This window comes from Eptatretus burgeri, chromosome 7, assembly GCF_056783735.1.
Source record: "Eptatretus burgeri isolate ZD-2024b chromosome 7, Ebu_testis_v1, whole genome shotgun sequence".
Taxonomy (NCBI): domain Eukaryota; kingdom Metazoa; phylum Chordata; class Myxini; order Myxiniformes; family Myxinidae; genus Eptatretus; species Eptatretus burgeri.
The window spans coordinates 44,537,368-44,552,175 of NC_140967.1; the positions used below are offsets into that span (position 1 = coordinate 44,537,368).

Here is a 14,808-nt window from a genome sequence, read left to right on the forward strand (position 1 = left end):
CACAACTGAAGGCAAAATAAAATTATCGTTCAGTTGAAAATGCTGTCTGATCAGTTTTTTTTAGCTCACCTGGACTTTAGTCCGGTGAGCTTATGTGATCAAGCAGTGTCCGCAGGTGAGTGAGTGACTCACTCACTCAGTCGGTCAGTCTGTAAACACTTCAGTCATTATCACTTGAACCAAACACACAATTTTGATGAATCTTGGCCACAAGCTTCATATCTGATGCCTAACGAAGATTTATTAACCTCATCAAAATCTGCGCTCATTAAGGGGGTCTACTGGGGTGGAGAGGTTTGACCCCCCAAATTGGAATGTGCTCTTTTCTGAAACTACACACATGGTTCCGATGAAACTTGACCACAACCTTCATTACCCGTGATATATCAAAGTTTGTTTACAACATTAAAAAAATTAAAATCATGGTCTGACGGGGTCTGTGTGGGGTTTGAGTGACTGTTGCTTCTGATCCAGGTGAGCTTCAAGATGCGCAGTCCTATTTTTGTAAACTGTACTTAAAGGTGGTCGGGGTGAAATCGAAGAGTGATTAGAATTTTTTTTTTCAATAAAGATGCTACATGATATAGGTATGCAACAAGATCGGTAAATGCATGTCCGAGAAATGGTTGAGGACATGTTCAATACCGGCCTTTTTTTTATTTTTTATTTTTTTTACAACAAATGGCTGCCAGTCCACCATCTTTGATCAGATTGCAAAATAAAGTGAGATGCACATGTATGCCGTCATGTACTGTGCTTGTGCCAAGTTTGAACAAAATCGGTCCAGTCATGTCAAAGATATGGCTGATGACGGACGCACGGATGGACGAGACCCAATCTATAAGCCCAGTTTCTGACTAAGTCCAGTGGTAGCTAATGGAGAAACCATAGTTGTGTGTGTGTGTGTGTGTGTGTGTGTGTGTGTGTGTGTGTGTGTGTGTGTGTGTGTGTGTGTGTGTGTGTGTGTGTGTGTGTGTGTGTGTGTGTGTGTGTGTGTGTAGAATAAAACAAAATGGGATCTGGTGTACAGCAGTCTTCAGGAAGGTGTCTGAAGCACGATGCAAGAAAAAATAGAAAACTGATTTTTTAATAGAGTTTTAGAAAACTCAATTCAGATTTTAAAAAGAAGGTAAAGGCAAGTTAACTATATGCAGGCTCCACTTACCCGAAGGTGACATGACACTGAGCATCATGCGCTTGCACAACCACTACTTTGCGTCCAAAACCGGATGGCTTCCAGGGTTACTCAGGTCTTTAAAGAGCTGCGGACCATGTTTTGCCCTCATTTGGATTCCTCAAAATAGCATACTGAAAAATAATTCCCTTGTGACAAAGACCAAGTCAGTTAAATGTGAACTGACCCCCCCCTCCCCACCCCCAGCTTGGTAAACCAGCAAAGCACAGATTGAGTCCCATAATGGTCATGGCCACATGACCTGTTTGTTAACAAGAAGCATTGTCTGCCACACAAACGCAGTCTCTTCCTGAGCATCATTTAGGAGGTGAAGTTGCGGTCGTGCTTGATCAAGAAACCAAAAAGGCTCTACCAACCCAAAAGCGACAAACAGCGTGCACAACCGCAACTTCGCCTCCAATACCGGATGAGTTCTGCAGGATTACGAAGGTCTTTAAAGACCGATATTTAAATGGTCAACAAAAGAGACAATGTGAAACGTCAAGAAAAGCTGCAGAATAATTTGAATGTAGGGAGCCCTGTGATTGGCAAGGACTTGGGCCAATCCACGATGTAAATCCTCCCCAATGGAACGTAACCCCTCTTAAGGCATCTGAAGAAGAGAACTAGCTTATTCTCGAAATGTGAGGCTAATAAATACAAGTCTTAAGGGCAATTTGGAAACTGATCTGGAGATAAGTGATATAACAAATAATCAGATGAAAATAATTCAAAATGTGAGAGTAGAAAATGAAAAGGCGTAATCACCATAGTTTTTTTTATTTCACCAAAATCTGAGGTACAGAAATGAATGTTGAGATTGGCTGAATAAAGAATGCGTAGGTGGGTAAAATGTCGGTAAGATAACAAGATGCAATCCCATGGAAAGCTTTAAGAGAAAGGAAAAAACAAATTTATCAATGGAACAGAAAACTAGGAGCCAGTGGAATTGAAGAGAGTATGGAGGTGGCATGATAATACTTTTAAGTGTTTGAAACGAGCCTCATAGATGTATTCTTGGCTGCTTGGAGATGACGGGCAAGCGTCGAGGAAAGAGGCGATAGTGGGGATAATAATTGCATGAAGCAGGATTTCAGTAATAAACCGATTCAAACATTAACGAATCCCAGAGACATTGCGAAGGTGATTGAAAACGGATTGGCATATACATCAAAATGTGATTCAAAGTTAGAGTGCAGTCTCCATAAAACAAAACACCAGTATTGTAATTCTGTAAACTATAAACAGATAATTAGGTGTCTATTGGGACATTCACAGGAGGAAGGTTCTTGAGAATTCACTGTACACCCATTACAAGTATTTTGGTTTCAGTACGATTATTTTCAGAAGTTATTTTTTTTTTACAGATTTGATCCGAAGTGTGAATTGCTGATGTATCATACAAGGTGTTTGTGCTCAACATAAAATGGTAAATGTATTTTTATATTTATATGTCAGCCAATGGCAGCATGTAGAATGGAGATGAAGAACACAGCCAGATCAAGCACAAAGCCTTGTTACCAACCAAAACAATAACAAGAATGACACTCAGTAGAGCACACACCTCTGTCGAATTGAACACTTTATGTTTTGTATCTCAATGATAGGCCAGATCTGCATCTGGACCTTAACCAAAATCGAATCAGCTTATTCTTGTCACCGTCCCAACTTATCCCTCATGTTTTGTCAAAACCCATCCATAACTTGTGAAATATCGTGCTATATATTGTTTTTGCCCCGTCTCTCAATGGTGAAGAATCACTTTGAAAATTAAAAAATTCTCGCATCCAGATCCGGATCCAGATCTTAATCAGGACTCAATGAATTCATTCTTAGAAAAAAAAAACCCTAACCTCTCCACCAAGTTTTGTCCAAATCCGTCCATAACTTTTTGAGATATCCTGCTCACACACAGACAGACAAACAGACAGGCAGACAAATAGAGGTGAAAACATAACCTCTGTCCACCTTAAGTGGTGCAGGTAAATATTGATTGTTAAAATGCAACTTGTTTGCTAAGAAAGATGGAAACCATTTCAGTGCAGGACCAGAGATGCCATAATGTGATAATGATGGTGTGAGCACAATGATGTGATCAACTCCACTGAAGCCTGCAGTTTGCTGGAGCTGTAGTAAGTTGCATCGTACAGTATAATCAATTGGTGCTGAGGAGTATGTTGTTTGAAACTCACATTCGCACAGTATCGTATCACTATGGACCCACTTAAAAGTCAATTGGAATTGCTCAAAAAAGGGGAGAGTGTTACTGAAAATATAAATAAAAACTAGGCCTCAATAACTCATTCTCGGATCTAAAAAGGTAAAGATGAGAAAAATAATCTCCAAGAGCTATTGAAGTCATTCATCTCAAGAAAGGTTGAAAACAAATCAATGAGAAAGCGCGATGGTAGCCTTGAACATGGATGTGGACACATGACGTTTCAATCTAAGGTCACTCCAGGTGATCACTGAAAATACAATTTGACCGGTACAATCAGATCAGATGGAATAGGTGTGTATTTGTGTGTCTTGTTCAACTGATAACCTAATTGGTTTTAAGCTGTGTACTTTTCAGTATGATTGGTGTGCGTATCAGCACATTGAACATGCATCTGATCAAACCTCCCAAAACAATTACCAACTTACTCCAGCTAAAACAGAATAATACTAAACGGTTCACAAGGGTATACCGTCCATCTGTGTGGGCAAACTATAGGAAGGATAGCTTTTTTTCAACTGATAGTTAACAAAGTTATCCAAACCACTGTGGGAAGCAAAGTAAAGTTGACGCGTCAGGCGTTAACCTTTAATTGGAGCCCGAGTTGATCTCTTCCTCCGACGAAGGATGAACGATTAAATGTCAGCATCGCTTTGCTTCCTACGGTGGTTAGCACGAGTTGGTCAACTTTCAGTTGAAGAAGACCGATGGTACTCAAGTTGAGTATCTGTGACATAAAATAAGCAAAACTGCTTAATAAACGGCTTATTTAACTGTGACACTTATATTTGTTTCATTTCATTGGTCACTTCGATAAAATGAAGTGGCATGATGAATAGTCTGATGTTTACCGGATTTTGGAGGTGAAAAGGTGATTTATCTGACACATATCAACTTCCATGACTGAATGATGTCACACTGAGTCAATTTTTTGTCATTAATGCTACAAAATCTTATCGTTTCTTGTAATTATTTGCTCGTTTCTTAATAACATATTTTATTCTCTCAAAATGAGCTTACAAGAAACCATTACATTCCCTGCTCATTTTCCTGTTCTTTGTTGCATTCTTTGCATCATGTGCAGAGTGGACATTTTATACATTTTGGGATGCTGAGAGCAATGTTCAAGTGACGCGAAAGTAAATTTTCAAAATCCTTATGGATTTGGATTTTCGAAAATGACATGAATTGCACTCGATTAGCCTAAATGTAATTATACAGGATCAATGAATGCTTGAGCATTGAACGACATGGTATTTTGATGAGAGCACCAACTCACCAGTTTAATATAAAACAGTTTTGCAGGCAGGGCGTGGCATCGATGACGCGTCATCCTTCAGTGGTGCGTTAAGCCCGGTGTCTTATCTGCTTGCATTTGCTGGGGGACTTTAAAGATTGCATGGTGATTTTCAAACAGAGTGGGCCATCATATGCTGACACCATGGCGAAATTCCAAATTATGCTCTCATGTGTAGGGGCACTGCATCAACAGTAAAGCTGCACTTTGGTAATAATGCAACCAGCAGGCTCAATTCAGAAAATAATGTCGGTGCAATATTCACTAGAATAGAATATAAAATAAATGAAAAACCCTTTTTTCTGTATATTTTGTACAGAAGGTATGCATTCTTGCACGACTTTTACATACAATAAGGATGATGATAAACCGTCATCTTTAGCATACTATCATATCCCAAGGCTTGCAGGGTAGACTAGAGGTATGCACACTCGCCCCTAAGCTGTCAAGCCTGGGTTTGAATCTCAGCCCAGCTATAAACTCTCATTCCGGTGTTTCAGGAAGGGGGAGGCATCAATGTGTGTGCCGCCCCTCAAATGGACATTAAAACTGGGCGTCCCATCTGCTAGCATTAGTCGGTGGGCGTTAAACATCCCATGGTGTCTTTCTGGAAGAGGAGGTGAGTTATCACCAGCACCCTGAACAAATTACAAATTCCTACCTGAATGTGCATCAACGACACGGGTGTGCCTCAGTAAACGAGTGGACTTGGAGGCACTCATCAGTGACACTGCTGCACCTGCAACTAGTGGCCTGAATTCAGAATTGAATCGCAGTCCAACATGCATTTGCTCACAACAACAATATTGCATTCAGGTAAATTGCTGGTCCTTTGGTGCACTCTGAGTGCCTCAAAGTCCACTGCGATATGAGCCCCCCTACTGATTTGGACTTGAAAATTTGGCCAGGGTGCCAGTAACAATCACCGACTCTTTGTGAAAGACGCAGAGAGATCTTTAGTGCCATCAGTAACCAATGCTAGCAGACGGGTTCCCTGGGTTGACATCTGTCCGAGGGATGGTGCACCTTTGATGCAATGTCCTACTTGCACAATCTCCAGGTGACAGTTTTATAGTGGGGTCAGGAATCAAACCCAGCCAACTCAGCCCAAAGGCAAGTGCTGTACCTCTGAGCTATCTTGCCAAACCTGGCAGTTTAGTTTCTGTTCAGCCATCTTTTCACTTTTCTCCCAAACTAAAGTCAATGTTTTATGTGACACCAAGCAACTAATATTGATGCTTAAAATGAAAAGTGCATTTCTTAGCTCCTTGCAAGGTGGATATACATTTCATCTTCTTCTTGTGTATAGCAGCTTGGCTGCTGGGTAGCTATCATTTTGTTGGGGCACAACTGTGTCGCTGATGCTGTGCCCCTATACCAGTACACTGGTACTCATTTCGCCAGCCTCAGAAGGATGACAGGCTGAGTCAATCCCACCTGGTGTTAATTCAGCAGCCAACAGGGCTCAGACTCAGGACCCGAGCTACTACGCCAACACCAGGCTTGATATATGTTTAATATGATGTCAATTCTTTGGTCAGTGAACTTACTTCTCTTGATTGAATTATTTGGTCTTAGTTTTTTGGCCAACCCTTAAATAAACATAAAGTGAGCATTGTGGACTCAGGTTTCTTTCACTTCAAGTGAAATGTAAAATATATTTTGAAACCTGAGAATTACTAGATCTGACCATTGTCAAATTTTCCCTTAACATCCTTAAAGGAAAAAAAAATGCACCATGAAGCAGGAAATACAAATTCAATGATTTTCCAAGCCATTTATCAGGAGCTGCCATGACCTTACCACATTTGGCTCGAAGTAAACACCAATGTGACATCACACTTGACTGCGCCTGGATGGGTTTAAGGGTTGTGGAGTAGCGGCTGAAACCCGAATCCTATCCAGGTTCCTCCTGATGATTCCATCTTTGCTCTTTCCTTCTTCTGGTTCCTTCTTGGTCTTCTGTTTGATTCATTTCAGTCAGTCATGGCCTGCCAATCAAACTTTACTAAATACAGTTGTGCAGATTGACATCCACATTGTATGGATATATGAATATATGTAAAAATTATGTCAATTGCTGTAATTTTTTATGTGTTTCAGTTTCCGAGATCATCCGGAGAGACCTGAGCGACATTCCATCTTCTAGTAGTTCTGCCTAGAAGAGAAGAATTTCAACGTACTTTGAACTAATTTCAAGAAACAACTTTAAATTATATGACAAATGATATTTATCTCTTAAGATCATTTTTTTTTTCAAAACTACCTATTTTCTATGAATGCATCCCAAACTCAAACTGCAAACTAAAAGATACTCTTAAATTTACAGATTTCTCAACTGCCTGTTGCAAGAACTGCAAGCAGAGTAGATGGGAAAAATCTTAGTGTGTAAATGTAATACTCTACCTTCAATCCCAATGTACTAAAGAGAACCAACAAAGCCAGCAAATTCACTTATTTTGCTTCACTGCTGCTAACAATCGAATCCTGAACCTTGTTAGCGTGGAAAACTAGTCTCTGTGAAGGCCAGTGTCATTCTGTGATGGTTTGACATGACAAGTAGAACGAAGAATGGAATAAACCGAACAATGATCTAAGTATCCTAACCACCATGGGAAGTAAGATGAAGCCGACATTTCAGGCATTGTAACAACTTCTTCTGATTGCATCCATTAATCCTCGAACAAGTTTCACTTCATATTATTCCGACTTTCATTTAACCATTATTAGGTGTCACTGAGTGTGAGGCAAGTGTGATAAGTAGCTTTCCTGGTCTTCCATGCTTTTCAATTTGTCAAATAAACAAAGCTTTTAAATGTAAATTATCTTTGGTTCAGTTATATTTTCATATAATGTATATTTTAAATAAAAGTGTGGTTTATGATGCTGGTTTTGTATCTTTTTGATAAATACATTTTCATTGGGGGTAATTTTCATGCATTTAAACAAATTTAGGACAATCATTTTCAATGACTGGTTTTGTAAACTTCCTTAAAAATCCACTGAAGGGTGTTCAAGTAATCTTGTTTCAGTTGGAACTGAGAAAGTGAGGACAAAGCGAAGCCGAAGTGGACAAGTTTGGATTTGGAGCAATATTATGTAACTTTATGATTCTGAAACTTCGGGTGAGATCTATGCTGCAAGGTTTTGTTATTTTCTTAACGATGCTTTTAAATTTCAGTTGATTTTGATACGAGTGATGAGCTCTTTTGCTGCATAGAAACAGGAAGATGTTTAATTTTTTATTTTTTTCCAACATTATGAGCAGCTGGTTTTTACAATGTAAAATGTTTGGCCTTTGCCATTATTCCATTTTTTATAAGTTGTTGCTTCCTTGTGGTTACTCAAACCACTATATATCCTGTATAATAGGAGTGTTCAAAAAGTGCTACAAAGGAAATACTCAACAATCATCCAAGAAATGCCAACATTAAAAAAAAGTCATGTAAATAATAAGAAAATCTTTTTGTAGAGGGTGGATGATGGAAGGGTGGTGAATGTAGTGAATCTGAATTTTCAGAAGGCATTTGATAAGGTACTGCATCAGTGGTGGTTATAGCCAAGGTGAAGGTTTGGCGAGTCGGGGAGCTAACTGGATTGGAAACTGGCTTAGTGATAGGAAGCAAAGAGTGGCTCGAAGTGGTAGGACCTCAGGTCCATTGTCATTGGTAATTTGCATGAATTATTTGGATAGTGGGGTGAAGAGTCGGCTTTTCAAATTTGTAGATGACACTATAAGCTTGGCACTAAGGTAGATAGTAGAGAGGGGGTAATCAGATTTGTCAGACTCCATGATATTATGGTTTGAGCATCTGGTCTGATTCTGAAAAGTCAGTGGTTCAACTCTGAACCTATCAGAGTCATATGAAATACTAAAAACAGTCCGTACTACTTTGGAGAATAGAACATAGATAAATCCCGTGGTTTTACATCCCATGGGAGTTGGGGGGGGGGGGGTTCTCCTTCACTGCCATGCTGACTGTGGACACAAAAGCTGCAATACACAAACACGGTGCAAAAACCAATCCGATTAACTGCAGGCATATTACCTTGCTTCCAATTGGTAGCAGGGTTATGGGATCTATCATTGTCATTTAACTTTTACAATAGAAAGAAGGCGATTATGAAGGGGCCTTATGGAAATGTTTAAAATAATGAACAGTATTGAAGAAAAAAAAATATGACAGGTTTTCATTTTACCAAAATGAACAGTGACAGAACCAGAGGGCATAGTCTGAGAGTGAAAAAGAGGAACATGAGATTATAAGCAAGGCAGTGGTGGGGGTATTTTACATAGAGTTGTTAATATATGGGGAAAGGCGGTACAGCAAGGAAAGTTGGTAGGTTTAAACTGCATTTGGATAAATACCAAGAAGCAATGGCCGATAGATGGGCACAGGAGTGGTAGGGAGCTTGAGATTAGGTAGGTGCAATTAAGTTGTGATGTCTGCAAGTTGAAGATGCCCGATTGTTTTGAATGTGTATCGTGTCATGTGTGAATGTTTGGCTTTTTTGTTGTTGTGTGGATTGGGAAAAACCCCAAAATAAAACTGTAACATGGTTAGTGTTGTGCCCCTGGGTTGCTGGGAATGTGAAGATGACATGGGCTTGATGAAAATTACATGGGCTTAAAACATGGGAAAAATTAAAACGCCGGTCCAACTAATTAACGAACCGATACTGACCTGGTAGGCAATGTTCGGTTTTGGATAGGATTAGATACCTGGTAGGCTCATAATCTATAAACGAATTAATGGAAATGTTTGGGTTGGGATAGGATTAGATATTTTAAAATGAAAAATAAAAACCATCGTTGGCAATTCTCAGTATCAGTCGAAGCCTGGTGTTGGCTTAGTGGTTAGGGTGGCGGCTTGGGATCCTAGGGTCCTGAGTTCAAGCCCTGTTGGCCACTGAATTAAAATACCCCAGGAGGTTGACTCAGCCTGACATCCTTCCGAGGTCAGCAAAATGAGTACCAGTGTACTGGTAAGGGGGACACTGCATCAGCGGCATAGCCGTGTCCCAAATAATGATGCAACCAGCAGCCAAAGGCTGCACTCGATAGAGAGACAGTATCAGTCAGTAATTTGTCAGGGCACACCAATGATAACTTCTAATCATTTTTGTCAAATCGAAATGAGTAAAAATATTAATTTTTCGGGCAAAAATGCTTAATCTACCACATATTGAGTTAGAATAAGCATCAGATGGCAAGATTTACTGACCGGTCAGTATCAATCAATATGACTCGGTAATTAGTAAGATCTATAAACGTTGGCATTTCTTGGCTATTGTGAGCATCTCCTTCGTATATAATATTTTGAATGCCCGTCAAATTTATATAACACAGTTCTTTTCAATGCTATTTTGTGTTTCACTCTTATTTGTGGATGACTTTACATGAATGTTTTTCTTTTAATGTTATTCATCATTGTTGATTGAATTGGAGACAGCTGATGCCTTCAATGACTTTGAATCAACTTTGTAATAATTCGTATGATGATGCGGTCAATTGCAGCTCCACATATTTTTCTCCCTGATGTAGTAAATCCATTTAATGTTATAATTCTTTATTTTTAAAACATTTTCATTGTTTCATATATATTTTGAGCATAATGTATACCAAATATTGACTCGTCATTATTGTATTTCATTGTTTATTTTTTTACCACTGCATTAAACGATACAAACTTTTATCTTTATAAAGGTGTTTAATATTTGTATCAGAAGATATTATGTTCATTTTTTAACACAACAATGCTGGGTATGCTTGAATGAAGAAGAGGAAGAAGCAGACCATATATGTTCTGGATGGATGGGGTAAAGGCTGCAATCAAGCTTCTCTGCCAGAGCTTTGGAGAGCAATGCAGGATAGGGATGTTTGGAGAAATCTAATCATGAATGTTACCAGAAATCAGCCACGACTTGAGGGAAATATACAGTATATATATGTATATATATATATATATATATGTATGTATATATATATATATATATATATATATATATATATATATATATATATATATATATATATATATATATATATATACATATATATATATATATATATGTATATATATATATATATATATATATATATATATATATATATATATATATATATATATATATATATAGTGAGGTGCAAAAGTATGAGTCCATGAAAATCAATCTCTCAAATCACCATTTCAAACAAATTTGTCATAATATTAAAGATATATATATATATATATATATATATATATATATATATATATATATATATATATATATATATATATATATATTTCCATGTTGTTTAATTTGTTATAGTGAATATTGACTGACACTTTGTCCTAACAGCATATATGATGGGTGAGAAGATAGAGATGTTTGGAGAAATCAAAGCACATTTGAGAGAAAGATAAAATTTGCGTGAGCTGTCTGACTATGCTCTGGAGTGCATTACAACGCTGTTGGGAAGAGATCGATTCAAACATTATCCATAAACTAACATTAAAAAGAGCAATCAGAGATTGTAGATCTCACCAGGACTTGTTTTTTGTGGTGTTTGTGTAATTTGTGTGGTGTTTGTATACTGGTGTGTTACAGAATCAATATAATGGACATAACTGGAACTGCCACTTTATAACTGGTGGCAGTGATGACTGCGTACCAAGACGTCCTACTTTGATCAGACACTTGACCCTGACCCATGATATATATTATTATTCAATTTAATTTAGAATGAGATTAAATTTAAATCAAATGGAAGACCGAATAGGGACAATCCTGCATTGGAGTCATCAGAACTAACCCGAATAAGCAAAAAAGCGAAGATGAAGTCATCAGGAGGAACCTAGATAGGATTCGCATTTCAGCTGCTACTCCTCTCCTCTCAAACCCATCCAGTCACATCCAAGTGAGCCTTATTCAAAAATAAATAAATAAATAACCCAGATCAAAAAAAATGAATAATTCTGGCTGCCAGACCATGCATCCGATCAGGTTGAAATTTCATTAAGTCTAGGTGAACATCCAGTTGGAAAAAGAAAAGACCCATCAAAAACCATGAAACAAACCAAAATGTAAATTTTAACGAGATATATATAACAACAAAGATTGTCTCGAGAAAAACTTTATTTATTGATAAAATACTTTCAAATGTCCAACTATCTTCGGAAACCACCGATGATTACGAGGAAATCTGGTGTGCACGATTTATGTATTCATAAACTTCTTTGCACTCCCCTGCTAAATAGTTGACACCTCGCGACTATCAAATCCAAGGCATGATGATAACAACAAAATCAGCCAGACCCGTATCATAGTGTAAAATACATCGTCTAACGAAAATATATTTCAACAGAGACATTGCAAATTGCACAATACATCTTTTGACTTTATCCATTAGGTTTTGAATATCCCAACAAATGTGACACGAGTCACATATTTTAAGAATCATTTGGAATGGGAACAAATTTTACAATTCTCTGAAAGTTCAATCACGACACAGTTTACTTTTGACCAGACTTCATCAGCAGCTACAGCAACAACAATAACAACAACAACAACTGGGAATGTCTGTCTTATTTTGGCCAACACAGTAGGGTCAACTTGGACGGATGAAGTCAGTTCTTGTTGCTCCGCCGATTGTGTGGGATTGGATGCTACCCAGCATTGCATCTTGCAGTTCTGCGAGGTTAAGGAGTCTCCTCTACCTCAATAGGGTTGTCCTCAAACTCCGCTGCTTCAAAGAAAGCCCTTCCAGTCTCATCTAGTTCAAGGGAATCGCTTGGAGTTTGAGCTTCACTATAAGTCACAGACTTGTCCACAAAACTGTATGTAGGAAAGTTCTTCACCATGCTCAATATGAGATCAGCCTACCTACAAGTCATTCTGAAGGGGAATCCAAATCACATCTCACCATCAACACACATTACGGGCTCTACAAGTACAACCGCCTGAGTTTTTGTGTCAAATTGGCTCTGGGAATCTACCATCGTTGTATAGATAGTCTGTTCACTGCTGAGCCTCAAGTTGTTGCTTACCAAGATGGCATCCTTGTCACGAGCCACTCAGAGCATCATCTTGACAACCTCGAATGTGTGCTATGCATTATTTCCGACTGGACTATGCCGACAGAGAAACAAATGTGAGCTTATGGTTTCGTCTGTAACCTATCTGGGCCACCGTATTGATGCAGAAGGCTTCCATCTCACTGAAGAAAAGATCAGAGCCATCAAAGATGCCACTGCTCCTACCAGCATCTCTGAACTAAAGGCTTACATTGGCATGCTGCATTCCTACAGAAGGTATATCCCAAACATTGCTGCCATGCTTGGATTACTGTATCACAGAATTAAAAAATGGTGTCAGCAGGAAATTAGACATTCCAGAGTCATCAGCCTTCCAGAAGTCAAAAGACATCCTGCCGACTTCAAATGTGCTAGTGCATCATGACCGAGACAAAGACGTAGTCCTGTCATGTGATGCGAGCCAGTATGGGGCTGGTACTGTTTTATCACACATCACGCTGGATTGCCCTGAGAGACCAATCATATTTGCATCTTGTGCACTGTCTGCTGCAGAGAAGAACTACAGTCAGCAGGACAAAGAAGGGCTTGGCATTGTATTTGGGGTGAAGAAATTTCACCTGTACATCTTCGGTCTGCATTTCATAATTTTTTTTTAAACTTAGTTATTTTAAACTTGAAATTGACCGAGTCCCATTGGTAGACGAAGGTTACTTATCACTACTAGGCATGAAAGTGAATATTTATTAACCGTTGTTCCTGCCTCCCTTTAATCAGGTGGCCGCAACAGTGTGGTAGCATGAAACAAAAGTGTATTACTATATAGACAAAGTACTGACAACTAGCTTTAAAACTATATATATATATATATATATATATATATATATATATATATATATATATATATATATAAACACACACTGAGGAGCCAAAACATTATGACCACCTGCCTAATATGCTGTTGGTCTGCCGTGTGCCGCCAAAACAGCGCTGACCCGCCGAGGAATGGACTCTACAAGACCCCTGAAGGCGTCCTGTGGTATCTGGCACCAAAACATTAGCAGCAGATCCTTCAAGTCCTGTAAGTTGCAAGGTGGAGCCGCCGTGGATCGGACTTGTCGGTCCAGCACATCCCACAGATGCTCAATCGGATTGAGATCTGGAGAATTTGGAGGCCAGGGCAACACCATGAACATTTCATAATGTTCCTCAAACCATTCCCGAACAATGTGTGTTGTTTGTCAGGGTGCATTATTCTGCTGAAAGAGGCCACTGCCATCAGGGAATACCATTGTTTTGAAGGGGGTGTACCTGGTCCGCAACGATGTTTTGGTAGGTTACACGTGTCAAATTTATGTCCACATGAATGGCCGGACCCAGGGTTTCCCAGTAGAACATTGTCCAGAGCATCACACTCCCTCCGCCGGCTTGTCGTCTTCCCACAGTGCATCCTGGTGTCATCACTTCCCCAGGTAAACGGCACACACGTACACGGCCATCCACGTGATCTAAAAGAAAACGGGACTCATCTGACCAGGCGATCTTCCACTGCTCCAATGTCCAGTTCCGACGCTCGCTTGCCTGTTGTAGGCACTTTTGACGGTGGACAGGGGTCATCATGGGCACTCTGACCAGTCTGCAGCTATGCAGCCCCGTATGCAGCAGGGTGTGATGCTCTGTGGATTGTGACACATTCCTCCCATGACCACCATTAAAATTTTCTGTGACTTGTGCCACAGTAGACCTGTCGGTTCGTACCAGACTGGATAGCCTTCGTTGCCCTCGCACATCGATGAGCCTTGGGCGCCCAACACACTGTCGCCGGTTTGTGGTTTATCCCTCCTCGGACCACTGTCAGTAGGTACTCACCACTGCTGAGCAGGATCACCCCATAAGCCTTGCTGTTTCAGAGATGCTTTGACCCAGTCGTCTGGCCATAAAAATTTGGCCCTTGTAAAAGTAACTCAGGCCTTTACTCCTGCCCATTTCCCCTGCATCCAACACATCAACTTCAAGAACTGACTGTTCACTTGCTGCCGAATGTATCCCACCCCTTGACAGGTGCCATTGTAACAAGATAATCAATGTTATTCACTTAACC

General features: G+C 39.4%; 1 protein-coding gene across 1 annotated transcript in view; it reads left to right on the forward strand.

Moving 5' to 3' along the window:
• LOC147023142 (nuclear factor of activated T-cells, cytoplasmic 2-like) overlaps positions 1 to 10,383 on the forward strand; it is an 88,497-nt gene extending 78,114 nt beyond the window's left edge. The window contains exon 10 of the mRNA XM_085888260.1: positions 6,793 to 10,383. Coding sequence (XP_085744386.1) covers positions 6,793 to 6,851 — 59 coding nt within the window. The 3' untranslated portion in view covers positions 6,852 to 10,383. The remainder of the gene's footprint in view (positions 1 to 6,792) is intronic.
• The last annotated feature ends 4,425 nt before the right edge of the window (positions 10,384 to 14,808 follow it).